General features: G+C 42.4%; 1 protein-coding gene across 1 annotated transcript in view; it reads right to left on the reverse strand.

Moving 5' to 3' along the window:
- The window catches only part of HGD (homogentisate 1,2-dioxygenase), a 43,128-nt gene that overhangs the window by 12,024 nt on the left and 16,853 nt on the right, over positions 1–14,251 (reverse strand). The window contains exons 5-10 of the mRNA XM_004002955.5: positions 8,272–8,331; positions 6,529–6,620; positions 5,072–5,106; positions 4,148–4,227; positions 3,496–3,595; positions 1,129–1,253 (exon numbers count right to left, since the gene is read on the reverse strand). Of these exons, the coding sequence (XP_004003004.1) occupies positions 1,129–1,253; positions 3,496–3,595; positions 4,148–4,227; positions 5,072–5,106; positions 6,529–6,620; positions 8,272–8,331 (492 nt within the window). The remainder of the gene's footprint in view (positions 1–1,128; positions 1,254–3,495; positions 3,596–4,147; positions 4,228–5,071; positions 5,107–6,528; positions 6,621–8,271; positions 8,332–14,251) is intronic.

The following is a 14,251-nucleotide window of genomic DNA, read 5'->3' on the forward strand; positions in this document are numbered from 1 at the left end:
TTTTAGCACATAATACTTTTATAGCTATGATTCCTCAGTTTGTAGTTGACATTACTCTTTCTTGATTTGATTCTGTTTGCATAACTTAATAATACCATCCTTTGGGAGAGATATCACCCTGAATCATCCTATGGTTGCTTCACTTTCTCTCAAACTGTCCTCCCTAAGCCACTGACCCTATTCTTCCAGTACCTAAGCTACAGCTGCCTCTGATCACATGTGCAGCAGAAACACAGCCAAGTAGTGCCTTTTCAACAATATTAATACAATGGTGATAATCTGTGGATGCCAGCAATTCTTTGACAATCTGGGCCACTTTCTGGGTTTCCAGTGCTGAGGGCAGGCACTGGCTGCGACTAAGATAAGAAAATAACAGGCCTTAGCAACACATAAGCAATAAGTTAAATGGGCAAAAACAAATCAAATGAATAATAGTAAATAGAATAGATCTTTGGATTATTTTTATTATATGGTTACTTTATTCTATGACATTATATATCCAGTAAATTAAGTAATAATGTATATTACATATTATATTATTATGTTAAAATTATTATTATCTATGCCTTTGTTTATCAATTGAGATTGGTCATGTCCGGGTGGTATGGCTATAGATAATGCCTTTGCTTATCTCCTGAGTTTACCAGTCTGGTGCTATCAACCAAGTCAAACTAATTAACTGAGTTTTGCTTGTTTTCTATCAGTCATTGCTTGTATTTGAAATATGGTGACTATTGACAAATATAAGTCTTAGATGAACTTCTATTAATTAATTTTCCTTTTCAGGCTGTACCTCCCTGCCTGTTTATTATGTTCCCTCACCATTTATAGAGACCTAGGTATTGTGGGGTTTTTTATTGCTTGATGAATAGAAACAGCATGACCTTTGGAGTCAGAAAGATATGGGTTTGAATGCTGATTCTATCATTTACTGTGACATTTGGCAATTTATCGCTACCTGGACTGTTTTCATGACTACAAACAGGGCAAATAGTACCTTATTGTAGTATCTTAGTGATGTAGTAAAGATGAAATAATGTATATAAATACTTAACACAAGCCCTGGCAATCAGAAGGTGCTTAATAATTATTCATTCATTCCCCTGCCTGTCAAGCCACTTTCTTTACCTGTCTGGCAGCAAATAGCTTGCCCTGGTGTTTATTAATCACAGTGTAACCACCTGGCACTTGGCGATCTTCATACCAGGCAACAGGTATCAAGAAATCACGAGGGTTGGCCAAGCCATTGGCTCCTAGAATATAATGATCCAAAAGCCTTTTAGATACTTTTGAAATCACACAGGAAAGATGCCACTATTGCACAAAGAGAAAGGGCTTTCTCCCACGTCAACAGCCATTCCACAATTTGCTATCCTTGTTGAAAGACTCACTGGAATCCCAGTCTGGTACCTTTTGAGGAGGACCCAAGAAATTTGGTCAGAAAAAAGAAATCCTGAAAATATCACCAGCATTACCTGAATAGAGTGAATATGGTTTATAAACATTTTCCATGCATTACCTCACCACTATAGGGGATGGGAGGGGAAGAGAGGAAGAGATTAGAAAAGAGGAAAAGGGAAGATACGATAGAATACTAGAGCTTTTTTCCTAATAAAACTCTGACAACTCTAGAACTCATCGACAGTCCTTGAGAAGGAGAAGGATACACACTGTAGCCTCAGGCACGCCTCTGCTCCTTAGACAGGACTCAGAATCAGCCCACGTCTGCAACACTGCTCTGCAGCCTGACAAATCTGTCTGCCACTGAGGGAGACCTGCCTGCTCACCTTTGCTTTGTGAGTGTTCCCTCCAGAGAAAGCAAATAAATCAGAAGACCAGAAATGAAAAATCTAAGTGCAAAAACATAATTTAACTCTGAGAGGAGAGACCTAGGGAGTGTTTTATCATTTCTAGCTCCTGGGGTTAAAAAAAAATAGGCCCCCAGCTGGTTAGTCAATTATATATATTTTCCAGAGGGTACATGTGGCATGGCACCTGGAGGCCCTGCTGGCTGTGGAGCAGCAGGAAAGCAGACCAAAGTGGGAAGAGCGGATGGAGGGCAGGACGACAGACGGCCCACCGCGCCTCCAGCTGCCTCTCGGCTGCCTCCCACCTTCCTCTGACTATCTGGATCCCCCAGGGGACTGACCAGAAGGCTCATGCTGGCCTGTCCCTGTTTTGCTCTAAAAAAATCTGTTGACAAGGAAAGGGAAGAGCTGGGAGGTGTGGCCACCACCTTCAGCAAACACGCCAAAGATGAAACCAAGGGCCAGTTTCCCCAACCACTCCTGTCACTCGAGAGATGGTTTGAGAACATCCCCTCCTACCACCTCCACTTCTCAGATCCTGCTCTCTTTGCCTCCAGCTTGCCAGAAGAATCGGGGGTAGGGGACCTTGGTTCACTTTGGAAAGTTTTCATTTGCCTCATGGAGGCTGTGGCTTCCAGCTCCTTCACAGCACTGAGTGAGGCACACTTTTTGACTCCTAACTATGTAGATTTTGTAGAAGATGCTCAGTAGGAATGTGACATCCATAGACTTTCTTTCAGTCCATTTCCCCTTTTTATAGCCACATAGCCCCTGCCATTATTATGGTTTTTCCCACTTTATTGTCTACACACAAGCCACTGACAAGAAAATGGTCTCTCTTCTATCCACAAAATCCATTCCCACTTGTACACTTTTTCTTAAACTGGTCCCTTTCCTCTTTCAGTTCAGTTCAGTTCATTTCAGTCGCTTAGTTGTGTCCGACTCTTTGCGACCCAATGAATGGCAGCATCCCAGGTCTCTCTGTCCATCACCAACTCCCAGAGTCCACCCAAACCCATGTCCATTGAGTCGGTGATACCATCCAACCATCTCATCCTCTTTTGTCCCCTTCTCCTTTCCTCTTTATTTCTCCTATCTTTCCATCAAGGATTAGTCATATCTTATGATTGCTATGAAGCTGTTCCTGGAAACTTGGCTCACAGTAACCCAGACTTTATATCCTCTAGGGTTTACACTGTATAACCTATAACCTGAAATCTATTACAAATTGTCTTGCTCTCCAATGGTCTATATACTATTCTAGAGAAAGATTTATTGTGGGTTGGGCTGGATTGTTCTCTGTTATGAACGTATGTGATGGGAAGAGGCTTGTGCCATCCTTGATGTGGTTCTGGTCATTACCCTCAGCACACCATGGGAACTGGGACAAGCTGATTGACTGGTGCACTGACCAGCTAATTAATGAAGCTATCATCTCATCAAATGGGTCAACTATACCACCTGGAGGCCCTGAACTTAGAGGCCTGAAATAAGAAGTCTGTGATTGTTCAGGGGACTTTAATATGTTCTGAAATTCCCAACTACACTTGGTCTGGAGAAGAAGTTGTCTAGAGAGGAAAGCTGTAGTTTGAGTGAGATAAGGTGGAGAGATGGATGTTTAACTTTCATGCAATTATTTGTGTCCTATATTTCAAGTCAGGCTTAGAAGCTTGCATTGAAGATTTACCAATTGGTCCCAGGTCAGGCAACTCGAAGTGGACTCCATAAACCTCCAGGATGTAGCCTCTAGTCTCCTCGAAGACATCGATGCTGAACCGCATTCCTCTCTGGAACAGGAAGTAGACACTGGTGTGCTCTCGCCAATCATACCTATAGTTATGAAGAAGCTGCCCAAGAGCTACAGCCAACCTCACATGCACAAATAATTCTATAGTCTGCTGAGCTATGTTGGAGAGGTGACCAGCTGAAAGATGAGTTTAAAGAAGTTAACCTCCAATCACATATGTGACCCAAACCAATTCTAGCCTACACTCTCACTGGGTTCAGAGATAAGAGTGCCCTGATTTCACCAAAATTTAAAGAAATCCATCTTCACTGCCTTCTGTCCCCTCCAGAGTATCATCCAGAGTGTGCATAAATATTTAGGAAAGTGAATTGACAATGCTCTTTGCTTTGTGATTGTGTGCTATTTTAAAACAAAGTAGGCACAGAAGCCTGCTTAATCCTTCTACACAGGGAGCCTTCTGTATAACTCAAACTCCCTCCCCATTGCCCAGACATGATAGAGAAATTTCAGAGTTAGAAATAGCAGCAGCTGCAACATCTGATTGCTCCCAAATTAGGGAGAAGCTGGGAGGAGAGGGGGACACATCACCAACCTGAATGACGCAGATCTCGTTGGGCTGAACAAGCATCTTGCCAAACTCGGTGTAAATGAGAAGTTTCCCTTTCTGGGGAACTAACATAAAAGACAAGGCAGCAGTGAGTAACTCGTTTCATGTAAGAACCACTTCATGAAGAGTGAAAGGCTTAAGGGCGGCATTTGCTTTTTCAATCCAAATGAAAAGTGCTTCATTGAGTTTTATGGGGGAAAATGTCAGAATTGACAACTTAAGTTGGCTATTTCTAGAAAAGCATGAATGAAAAAATTGACTCTGCTTTTTTCTTATTTTTGGTTGCCAGATAAGGAGCTTGTATTTGCACAGTTCTGTGGCTTGACCAGAAAGGGCACCAGAAATAGGATGGAAAAAGACCCAGCTCTGATAGTTCCAGCAGGAAGCTGGCATTTGCATGTCTAAGGTTTACATCAAAATGTTCATTCCAAAATATCAGTACTAAGATCATCAAAAAAGAATCAGGAAGAAAAAAAAAAAAAAAGAATCAGGAGACCAGAGAAATCCGTACTAGACTTTCCATCTGGATGGTTTCATGAAAATTTGTATTTATACAAATTTGCAGATATCGATGGCAGATGATCTTTACTTGGGTGAGTTTGAAGGCAAATAGAGTTATCTCAATAAGTTAATCACATGTTGATTTTATCCTGTATTTCTTTTAAGTTGCCCAGAGCTTGCATATCAGAAAAGCCTAGAAGAAATGAGTAAAGACAGGGAGACCAGGAAATAGGATAGGGGCTTGAAGGTGCAAGGAATCTTTTCCAGACCACCAGTTGCCTTTACACCTCAGTCTGTAGACTACATTAAGTAAGACAGATTGAAAGGACAGTAATATGTATACAATTAATAAGCAGCTTATAACTAGGGATCAATTACCAAGGAAAGGGTCTGAAGTCTAAAACTCACCAATCAAGAGGTCTCCATCTGAATTGTAAAAGCATCTGAAACATATAGAATAATTCCTATGAATAATTCCTATGATTTTCTATTTTAACAATGTCCAGACAAATTAATTCACTGCACAAATTATTGCTCAGTAGATAGGCTGTGCCAGGCTTAGTGCTAGGCATAAAATGATGAGCAAAATGACCTCATCTCTGCCTTCATGGAGCCTTAGAGTCTAGTAGGAAGTCAGACTGCAATCCAACAATTACATAACCATCTCATAAACTGTAATGGCACCATGAAAGTCAAGTTCAGGGGACTGAAAGAATAATGGACCTGATCTAGTCTGAGGCTGCAGCCAAGGTTTTCCTGAAGAGGGGATGTTTGACTTGAGATCTGAAGAAATCATCTAGGCAGGGACTTGGGGATGGGAGTGATGTCGGAGAACATTCCAGGCAGAAGGCTGCTCTGAGGCAGGAGGGTGGATGGAAAGCAAAAGGAACTGAATGAAGGCTAATGTATGTAACAGCTCAAGTAGAGAGGGAGGGGAGGTGCCTCATATCACACCGAACATCTCTAGTGTCTTGTCATAGGGCCATGATCTTGGCCCTGATTCGTGGCTCAGAGAAGTTAAATGACTTGCCCAAGTTTGCTCAGCCAGGAAGAATGGACTGGGCTTTGAACACAGTGGTCTGATTCCAGAGGTAGTGGGCAAAACTGTTATGATACTCTGCTTCCTAAAGAAACAGGAAACATACCTTTTATATATAAGTTTTTCTTATTGAAAAAAAATCTAACATGTAAGTTCTCCTATTCAGGATCTTTAAGCTTACACAGTTATTAGTCCGCCAGTTTGAACTGCCACCAACAGGTAGTCCTAATGGCTGCTCAGGTAGTATGACTTTGGACTCAAGAACAGCCCTGGGGAACCCTAGAAGTTAAGGATATTCTGACTCAAACCTGGTTAAAGCCTAAATGCTTCTTGGACTTTCAGTGCCCCATTATTACTTTTCTGCTTGCATTGCTAGGTGACATTCTTGCTTCCCAGGTGGTGCTAGTGGTACAGAACTCACCACCCCACACCCCAACCCCCTGCCAGTGAAAGAGACGTAAGAGACACAGTTTCGATCCCTGGGTTGGGAAGATCCCCTGGAGGAGGAAATGGCAATCCACTGCAGTATTCTTGCCTGGAAGAATCCCATGGACAGAGGAGCCTGGCGGGCTACAGTCCATGGAGTTGCAAAGAGTCAGACACGGCTGAAGCAACTTAGCATACACGCACAGGACATTCTTCTTTATGTCACAGGAGTCAGTCAAGATAGAAATGCTCATTTATTGTCATTTTTAAAAAATGTATATTAAGATTGCTCTGGGGTTAAAAGAAAAAAGCAGTAACAAAAACAACGCCCTAGCCTTCACCCTCTGGGCAGCAGCTCTTAGGGAAGGGGGCTGACCTGCTGTAGGGCTGAGCCACTTACCTATTCTCCATGGAGGTATTACAGAGGAAAACGTGGATAGCAAGCCCATTGTTAGACCTGATGTCTCCAGCTCCACACAAGGTGTGCAGGCCCTGGGAAAGATCCGCACAAGAGGGAAAGGTGAATGCAGCTAGCCCTCCCCTAGGTCCCTGAGAATCAGAGGCAAGTTCTACTAGGGTCTTCCCTTTGGGACCAGACTGCCTATGCGGAGCCTGGAATTGACTGACTTATGTTTTGTAGATGTCGGCCCACCCTCATTGCTAGGCATGGCCCTAGATCTGGATTGTCTTAATGGCTCCATCAGAATTGAACTTAGAGAACATCAATTCATTACTTGATGTTTTATCAGTATAGTGCTTAAGAGCACCCTTAAGTAGAGTTTCCTTTGGAGGTAAAATCGGGCATCTAGGAAGCTTGGGGAGGAAGGCTGCAGCATTAGGGCCCAATGAATGATCCTCAGATAACACGTCACTACGTGGACAGCTGTCTGCTTACAAATAGGGTCAGCCCTAATCTTTCCAGAACAGGGTAGAGGAAAGTATTCTGACCAACTGTAATCCTCTCTGCCAATAACCCACAGTCCCAAAGACCTTAACACATGGGCCTCTCTGAAAGGAGGGAGCTCTGCTCTCCAGATATCCGTAATTCACCCAGGGTGAGGGATTTCTTTCGGTATTTTGACTCATTTTGCAAGTTTGGGGCCTATTTAGATGAGCCTTGCACATGGCTTGGAGCATTTAATATGGATAAAGAATTTAATAGGATACAAACAGTTTGGCCTAAGGCTGGATACTTGGACTCTTCCCTAAGTAAGCCATGGACTGAGGTTGGTCTACAGAACCCTCCCCCGGCTTCTTTGAGCCCCACCTCCTTACAGCTCCTGGCCTTTCCCCTACATATGCTTTCTCTGAGCAGAGATGTTTCAATACTCCCAGCACCTGTAACTACCAATCAGAACTTCTAATCATCATTGTGCTAACTGAAGTTGCCACCCTGATTTTGATGCTATTCTAATCTAGGGATCCATTTTGGAGAGTTCATGACCTTGGATGAGAAAAAAAAATGCTATATGTATTTCTCTAACTTCTGACTGAAATTTATCATTTCCCTGAATTAATGTAAATGAATGTAAGCAACAAACCCTAGTGGGTTTAGAAGTGGCTGTAACAGTATAGTTGTTTCAGATATCTCAAAATATCATTTATGCTCATTCTTTTAATAACCACAGTTATTAGGTCTTTTTATAGATCTTGTGATTTAGTGCATTAAAAAGGCAGCATATATATTACTCTAAAGCAAGCCAAGTTTGTTATTTGAATATTTTTATCACTGTATTTCAATATAATTGGCTACTTTGTACTTTTATGTAATTTATTTTATGCATTGAAAAACACAGGCTTCCAGACTATCAAAGGAGTCCCTGGAACAAAAAGGCTTAGAACCCCTGTTCTAGCCAAGAACAAAGAAACCTGAAGTCAGTAAATGCTCAATTTCCGCTGGCTGTTTGGAGATGTAAACAGCTCACGAGTGCCCTTTGGTGTCAGGGGCCATGTGGTGTCAGGGGCCATGTGGTGCTGGTAAGTAAGACCTCCCTTGGCCAGCCTGGAAGGCAGAGGCGGGTGGCACTCTGTCTGCTGCCCGCCTCCAAGGCTGCTTCTGCTTGGCATCCAGCCTGAAGGCGGCTGTATCACCCACCATGGGAGAGAAGAGAGTGGTGGGCAGGCATGGATAGTATTGACTTACATTCACGAAGTCCACTTTCTTCTGAGAGGCTTTTGGAATCTCAAATGGTTTCCATCGCAGCTGGGAAAACACACACACACACACACACACACACACGCACGCACACACATGCACACATACAGGAAAGTTATTTCAAAAGGGGAAACCATAGACTTTCTAAATAAATCACATAAAAAGGATAGCTGCTCCCTCTGTGAGGCTCTGACGACTTGTGATTTTGCTATTTTCAATTTAATAATTTATCCATCATTTCCTTAAAGGGGCTCAGTTGGGTTCTGTGTGGGTATGCAGGGTGGGCGTGCGTGTGTGTGAGAGTGTGTGTGTGTGTGAGAGAGAGAATGTTTAATCTATATGTATACATACTGTCTTCATTCCTTAGCATTTTAAACTATAAAAATATAAAAAAAAATCATTGCTTCCTATTTCAGAAGCTATTTTTTTTAACATTTTGCTCAGGCACATCAGTGAGTTTTGACTGATGCTGCTCTTTGTGCTATTTATAATCAGCTCCCTTTCCTGGTGTGGCAGCCTCACTATGTGGGCTCCTGACACAGCAGGGGAAGGTTCTAGTTCTTACTTCCAGCCCTTGAAGTTTTGAATTATTTCTTTGAGAGAAAGAAAAAATTGAGATTGCCTTTAGTAAGTGCAGTACCGGGTTCAGTTTCTTCACCAAACCCTGTGCTTGTCCCCAGGCTGCCTGACAGTTCAGTTTAAATCACAACAACCTTTAATTTAATAATGAAATGATCTAAGCAAGTGGGAAATAAAATCAGCAGGTCTGAGCTCTACTAGAAGTATCAGCCCAGCACTTATTAATCAACTTGGCAGCAGGCCTGACCCAGGCAGGTTGGCACTTGATAGCCCCAGCAGCCTCAGGACATCTCAGGGAGGGACCTGCACCCCAAGGGCCGGCTCTACTGGCTGCAGTGCCTGGTCAAGGCAAGCCAGGCTGGGCCACCAGGAGGTCATGGGGTTCAGCTCATTGAGTTATTTCCAGAGAGGCAGCTAGGTGGGGGAGGAAACAGCGAGTGGAAAAGGCGGCTCTGGGATGATCCTGCCTCTCTGATGCACACAGTCAGACAGCAGCCTTTATCTCTTAAAGGCAAAGCAGGATTGTCACATTCTAGGACTGCCTTAAAAGAATGTAAGACGTTGCTTTGAAAAACATTGGAATCATGCTTCAGAAAGAAGGAAAAGGCTTAATTCCACTAAAGATGATATTTCATGGAGGAGGTGCGGGACCTGAGAGCAAGAATCTAGGAAAGGGTTTCTCCTCTCAGGCACCACTGACATTTTGTGTCAGATAATTCTTTGTTGTGGGGGCTGTCCTGTGCACTGTAGGATGTCTGCCAGCATCCCTGACCTCTGCTCCCTGGATGCCGATAGCATTCCCCCATTTGTAACAGCCCCAAAAGTCTCCAGACATTGTCAGATGTCACTGGGAGACAAGCTTCCCCTGGTTGAGCACCATGGACATAGGAGGATATTCCCCTGACATCAGCCAGGGCCAAAACTAAGTGCCACTGGCTTCTTGAGGGAGGTTTTGGTCTATCACGAACTGTTATGTGCCGCTCCCTCTTCAGTAGCAGCATGGAGTTTGTAACCCAGGAAGACTGTCTGGAAGATCATACAATCTAGAATCCTGACTCTAAGAAAAATCATTCTAGATTTCCCAATGGGAAGGATTTACTATACTCAGCATATCACAAACGATAATAAAGACCCCAAGGTGGTTCTGATAAACACAAAAACCCAGAAGAAGAAGCCAGTTTTGGGTCTTCTTCAGGCAAGAGTTTTGGTGCAATATCATGTTGAATATGGGGAGGCAAATTTGAGGAGAGGACGAACAGGAAGAAGCCCTGGAGTAGAGAGTGGAAACATCTCCTGCTAAACACAGATGTTCAGACTAACTGCATGCTGTGGAGGAGAAACTCTGATCCAAGGCCAGCCCAAGGGCACTGTGCACTGGGCTGACCCAGGAGACACGGGTTCTGTTGCTCCCTCTGTTCCTATTTATTCTGTGACTTCTGGAAAGTCATTTCATTCTTATTAACTAATGTAAATCTATAAATTTTTAACAGTTTATTTTATTCATACTATATATTATTGCTAAAGAGCCTCCCCCCATGGAATGCAATTATTAACATTTCAAAGACAACGAAATCCACTGAAGCATCCAATACAATATCTTGACTATCGCAGATATTAATATATTTGTACTGAATGATAGAATGAATGAGTAAATATAAGACACTGAGAACATTGCTAATATCTCAAAGAACAAGACTATAGCAAATTTGTGAGACTTTCAGAAGTCCAATAACATTCAGGCAATAGCTAGCAAATTGAAAATTGTTTTTAAGAGTCCTAAGATTGTTTCTAAAATAAAAGTCAATTCTTGATATATGTGAAACCCCACAGTTTTTCTATATCCTTTCTGATTTTCTGTTCAGTTGTTCTATCAACTCTTGAGGGAGAAGTGTTGCTGTTTCCCACTATAATTGTGGATTTAATCTATTTTTCCTTTTACTGCTATCAATACTTTACATATTTTGCAACTGTGTTCTGCAAATTCTACCGGAAAATAAAGTTTTGCTTAGTTTAAGTGAGGTGGTCAAAAATAACTTGAAAAGCATCTTCAACAGAGACTAAAGTTAGAAGTAAAAATTCTTTCAATTTATCGAAAGAGAAAGAGAATCTGGTAACATTTAATGATAAGGATTTGAAGTTTGTGCTCAGGAGTGTAAATGAAACCAGAGAATTGGACTCAGTATTTCTAAAGTCAGAAGACTGGGAGTATGATCTGAGTATCACCTCCCACAGTTGGTTTCTTTGCTTCACTGAGAGTCCCTCCAAAGTTGTGCTAGACTCAATTAAATTGTGTGAGTTGGATACTCTCACCAATATTGGTGGATTAGAGGTAAACATATTGTTAGAAGTTGCTAATATCTATCCAAGAATTTGGAAGTAACTTGTAGATGCAGTTGTGATCACAATGGACAAACAATTGTTAGCAACAGCTATGGCTAGGTGAGGCTCAGGGTAATTCACTACAGAGAGTTTCAGCCCAGACTAGGAAAGATTGGGGAGGGAGATAAAATAAAACAGTGGCTCATTAAATTCTTTGGAAAACCTAGAATTTGAGGGAAATGGCAGCATAATTTATGTGGTGAGAAATCAGGCTTTGGGTGACTTATTGGAGTTCTTAGAGGTAATAAGATCATGGTTAAAGAGGATTCAAATCACTTTGTTTAGAGTTTTTTTTTTTTTAATTAATTGTTTAGACTTTTAAAAGTCTTTTATGAGAAGACAAAAAAGATGAACTAGCATTGTATTTAGATAACATTTTTTCATGGACAGAAACCTGGATACTTGACCTTGCCCTTGAGTGTAAAGCTAAGGGCTTTATATCCCTTACTCAGCACCCAGCATAGAGCAAGCAACATAGTAGTCACTCGACAAATAGTTGTCAGATGACATTTAATTCTTACAACAGTCTTCTAGGGCTCCATTATTATTATCCCTATTTTATAGCGACAAAACTAATGGTTCAGAGCAGTTAAATTTTCTTTACTAAAAACTGATGCTAACAATCAATCTCTCAGCCTCCTTTAGTAATCTAAACCCTGAGTCCTTTAATCTCAGCCTGTCTTGATCTGCTTCCAAAACCATTCATGATCTCCATGGCCCCTGAACCCAGGTTCTGGCTCCTTATAATGGCCTTGTACTTGGTCTTCTAATCTGGGCCCTTATCTACTGTTCCTCCAGGGCTGAGTTGCCTCGGCCTAGTCTAACTCCTGGGACCCAAATCCTGCTAAGGTCCTTCAAGGTCAGTATTCCTGTCCAATCCCTATATATTCACTTATTCAAATGATTTATTGTCGCTCTCCACAGGCTAGGTTTTATGCTAGGTACCATGACAGTCTCTGCCCTTGGGCAAAGAGAAGCCCCTGCAATATGGGCACGTTGTGATAGGAAAACAAGGAAATGGGTAACTGGGAATGATTTTGGAAGAGAAATATAAACAGGAATGTCCCCTCAGGAATAATTCCTGGTGCAGGACGTATTTAACATTCTTACACATGAACAATAAAAAACACACACAATAGAATAATCTGGTTTGCAGATAGCTCCAACATCTTTTCCAAGGAATTAAGTGCAAGTTGATGGAGATGTACTGTAAAAAGAGCCAGCATGCTGTCTAAAGCAGTTGAACAGGGCAATGTGCACTGCAGTGTTGGCAAACATCAGTGAATGCATTTAGAGGAATGCAATCTAGTCTATTTATAGGAGGATGGGATTGGAGCTATCAGGGAGCTTTTTCAACAAATACTTGGGATTCTACTGTCTGGAAGAAGGCATATGCTGGGTACTGCAGGTTGTAAGAAAATGAGGGAGACGTAGCTCCTACTCTCAAATACTCTGAGAAAAATATTGGAAGAGTTCAGTGAAGAAAGTAGTATTTTAGATGAAAGTGAAAGTGAAAGTTGCTCAGTCGTGTCCAACTCTTTGCGACCCCATGGACTATACCGCTCATGGAATTCTCCAGGCCAGAATGCTGGAGTGGGTAGCCTTTCCCTTCTCCAGGGGATCTTCCCAACCCAGGGATTGAACCCAGGTCTCCTGCATTGTGGGCAGGTTCTTTATCAGCTGCACCACAAGGGAGTTTTAAATTATGGGTGAGATTTGGATGGGTGGATACTTGTGAGGGAAGTAGAGAAAATTCGAGGTAGATGAAAGAGCATAAAGCACCCAGGTAGGAAAATTTAGACTATTGTCCTAGGTTGGTGACGGTTCCAGGTTGGCTGATGGGTAGAGGACATGGAGGAGAGAAGTGTTTGAAAGGTACAATAGTGAACCACCTGTCTTGGGAGTCTGCATTTGATTGGCTGGGCAGTGAGAGAGAGGTAACAGCAGGATTTAAAGATTTCTGAGTAATAATTTAGTAAGCTGAGTCTGGCAGTAAGGTGTAGGAAAGGGTGGGTTGGGAAGACACATGGATCAGTTAGGAGGCCCTTATAACAGTCAGGTAAGAGGAAGTGAAGTCCAAATCAGGTGCTGCTAAGAAAAGAAAGGAGAGTACATAGCACCCTACTCCAGTACTCTTGCCTGGAAAATCCCATGGACAGAAGAGCCTGGTAGGCTGCGGTCCTTGGGGTCGCGAAGAGTCGGACACGACTGAGCGACTTCCCTTTCACTTTTCCCTTTCATACATTGGAGAAGGAAATGGCAACCCACTCCAGTGTTCTTGCCTGGAGAATCCCAGGGACGGGGGAGCCTGGTGGGCTGCCATCTATGGGGTCACACAGAGTTGGACACGTCTGAAGTGACTTAGCAGTAGCAATAGCATAGATTCCAAAGACATCTTGGGAGCAAATTCTACGGCAATGTTTCTTAAAGTGCGGTCTAGAGCCAATCTGCATGGAAATCATCTGGAGAGAATCCTGTGTATCATCCCAGACCTACTGAATTAGAATCTCTGGGGTGGGAGAGTCTGGGGAATCTACGTCTTCAACAAGTCACCTTGGTAACTTTTATGTAGATGGGAATCATCATCTTATAGGCATGGCACGTAACTCAATGTAAAGGGAGAAAGAAATTTTCATGATGACTCCAAGGACTGGCTGGGCAGTGGGTGCTGGTGGGGTAATTGCAGGTTGAGTGTGAAAGAGCGGTTGTGTCATTAACAGGTCTAGAAAGCCTGAGAGAAAGGAAAGTCTCGCTGGGACTATGATGTCTTCAGTATGGATCCTGTTGAGGTGGGACATACTCATGGCAATGTCCCATATGGGGTTTGGAGTTGGGGGAGAGATTTGTAAAACATATTGTAGAGGTAATAGTTAATGTCATGGGAATGAATGATGTTTGTTAGATTTTAAAAAGTAAAATATGGGAGATGTGGAAGATAGTGAGAGGAAGATGAAGTAGATCATAGAGTGTAAATGAGGTTCCACAGTGAAGGCAGAATGGCTTACAAATA

Source organism: Ovis aries, chromosome 1 (assembly GCF_016772045.2).
Source record: "Ovis aries strain OAR_USU_Benz2616 breed Rambouillet chromosome 1, ARS-UI_Ramb_v3.0, whole genome shotgun sequence".
NCBI classification, from domain to species: Eukaryota; Metazoa; Chordata; class Mammalia; order Artiodactyla; family Bovidae; genus Ovis; species Ovis aries.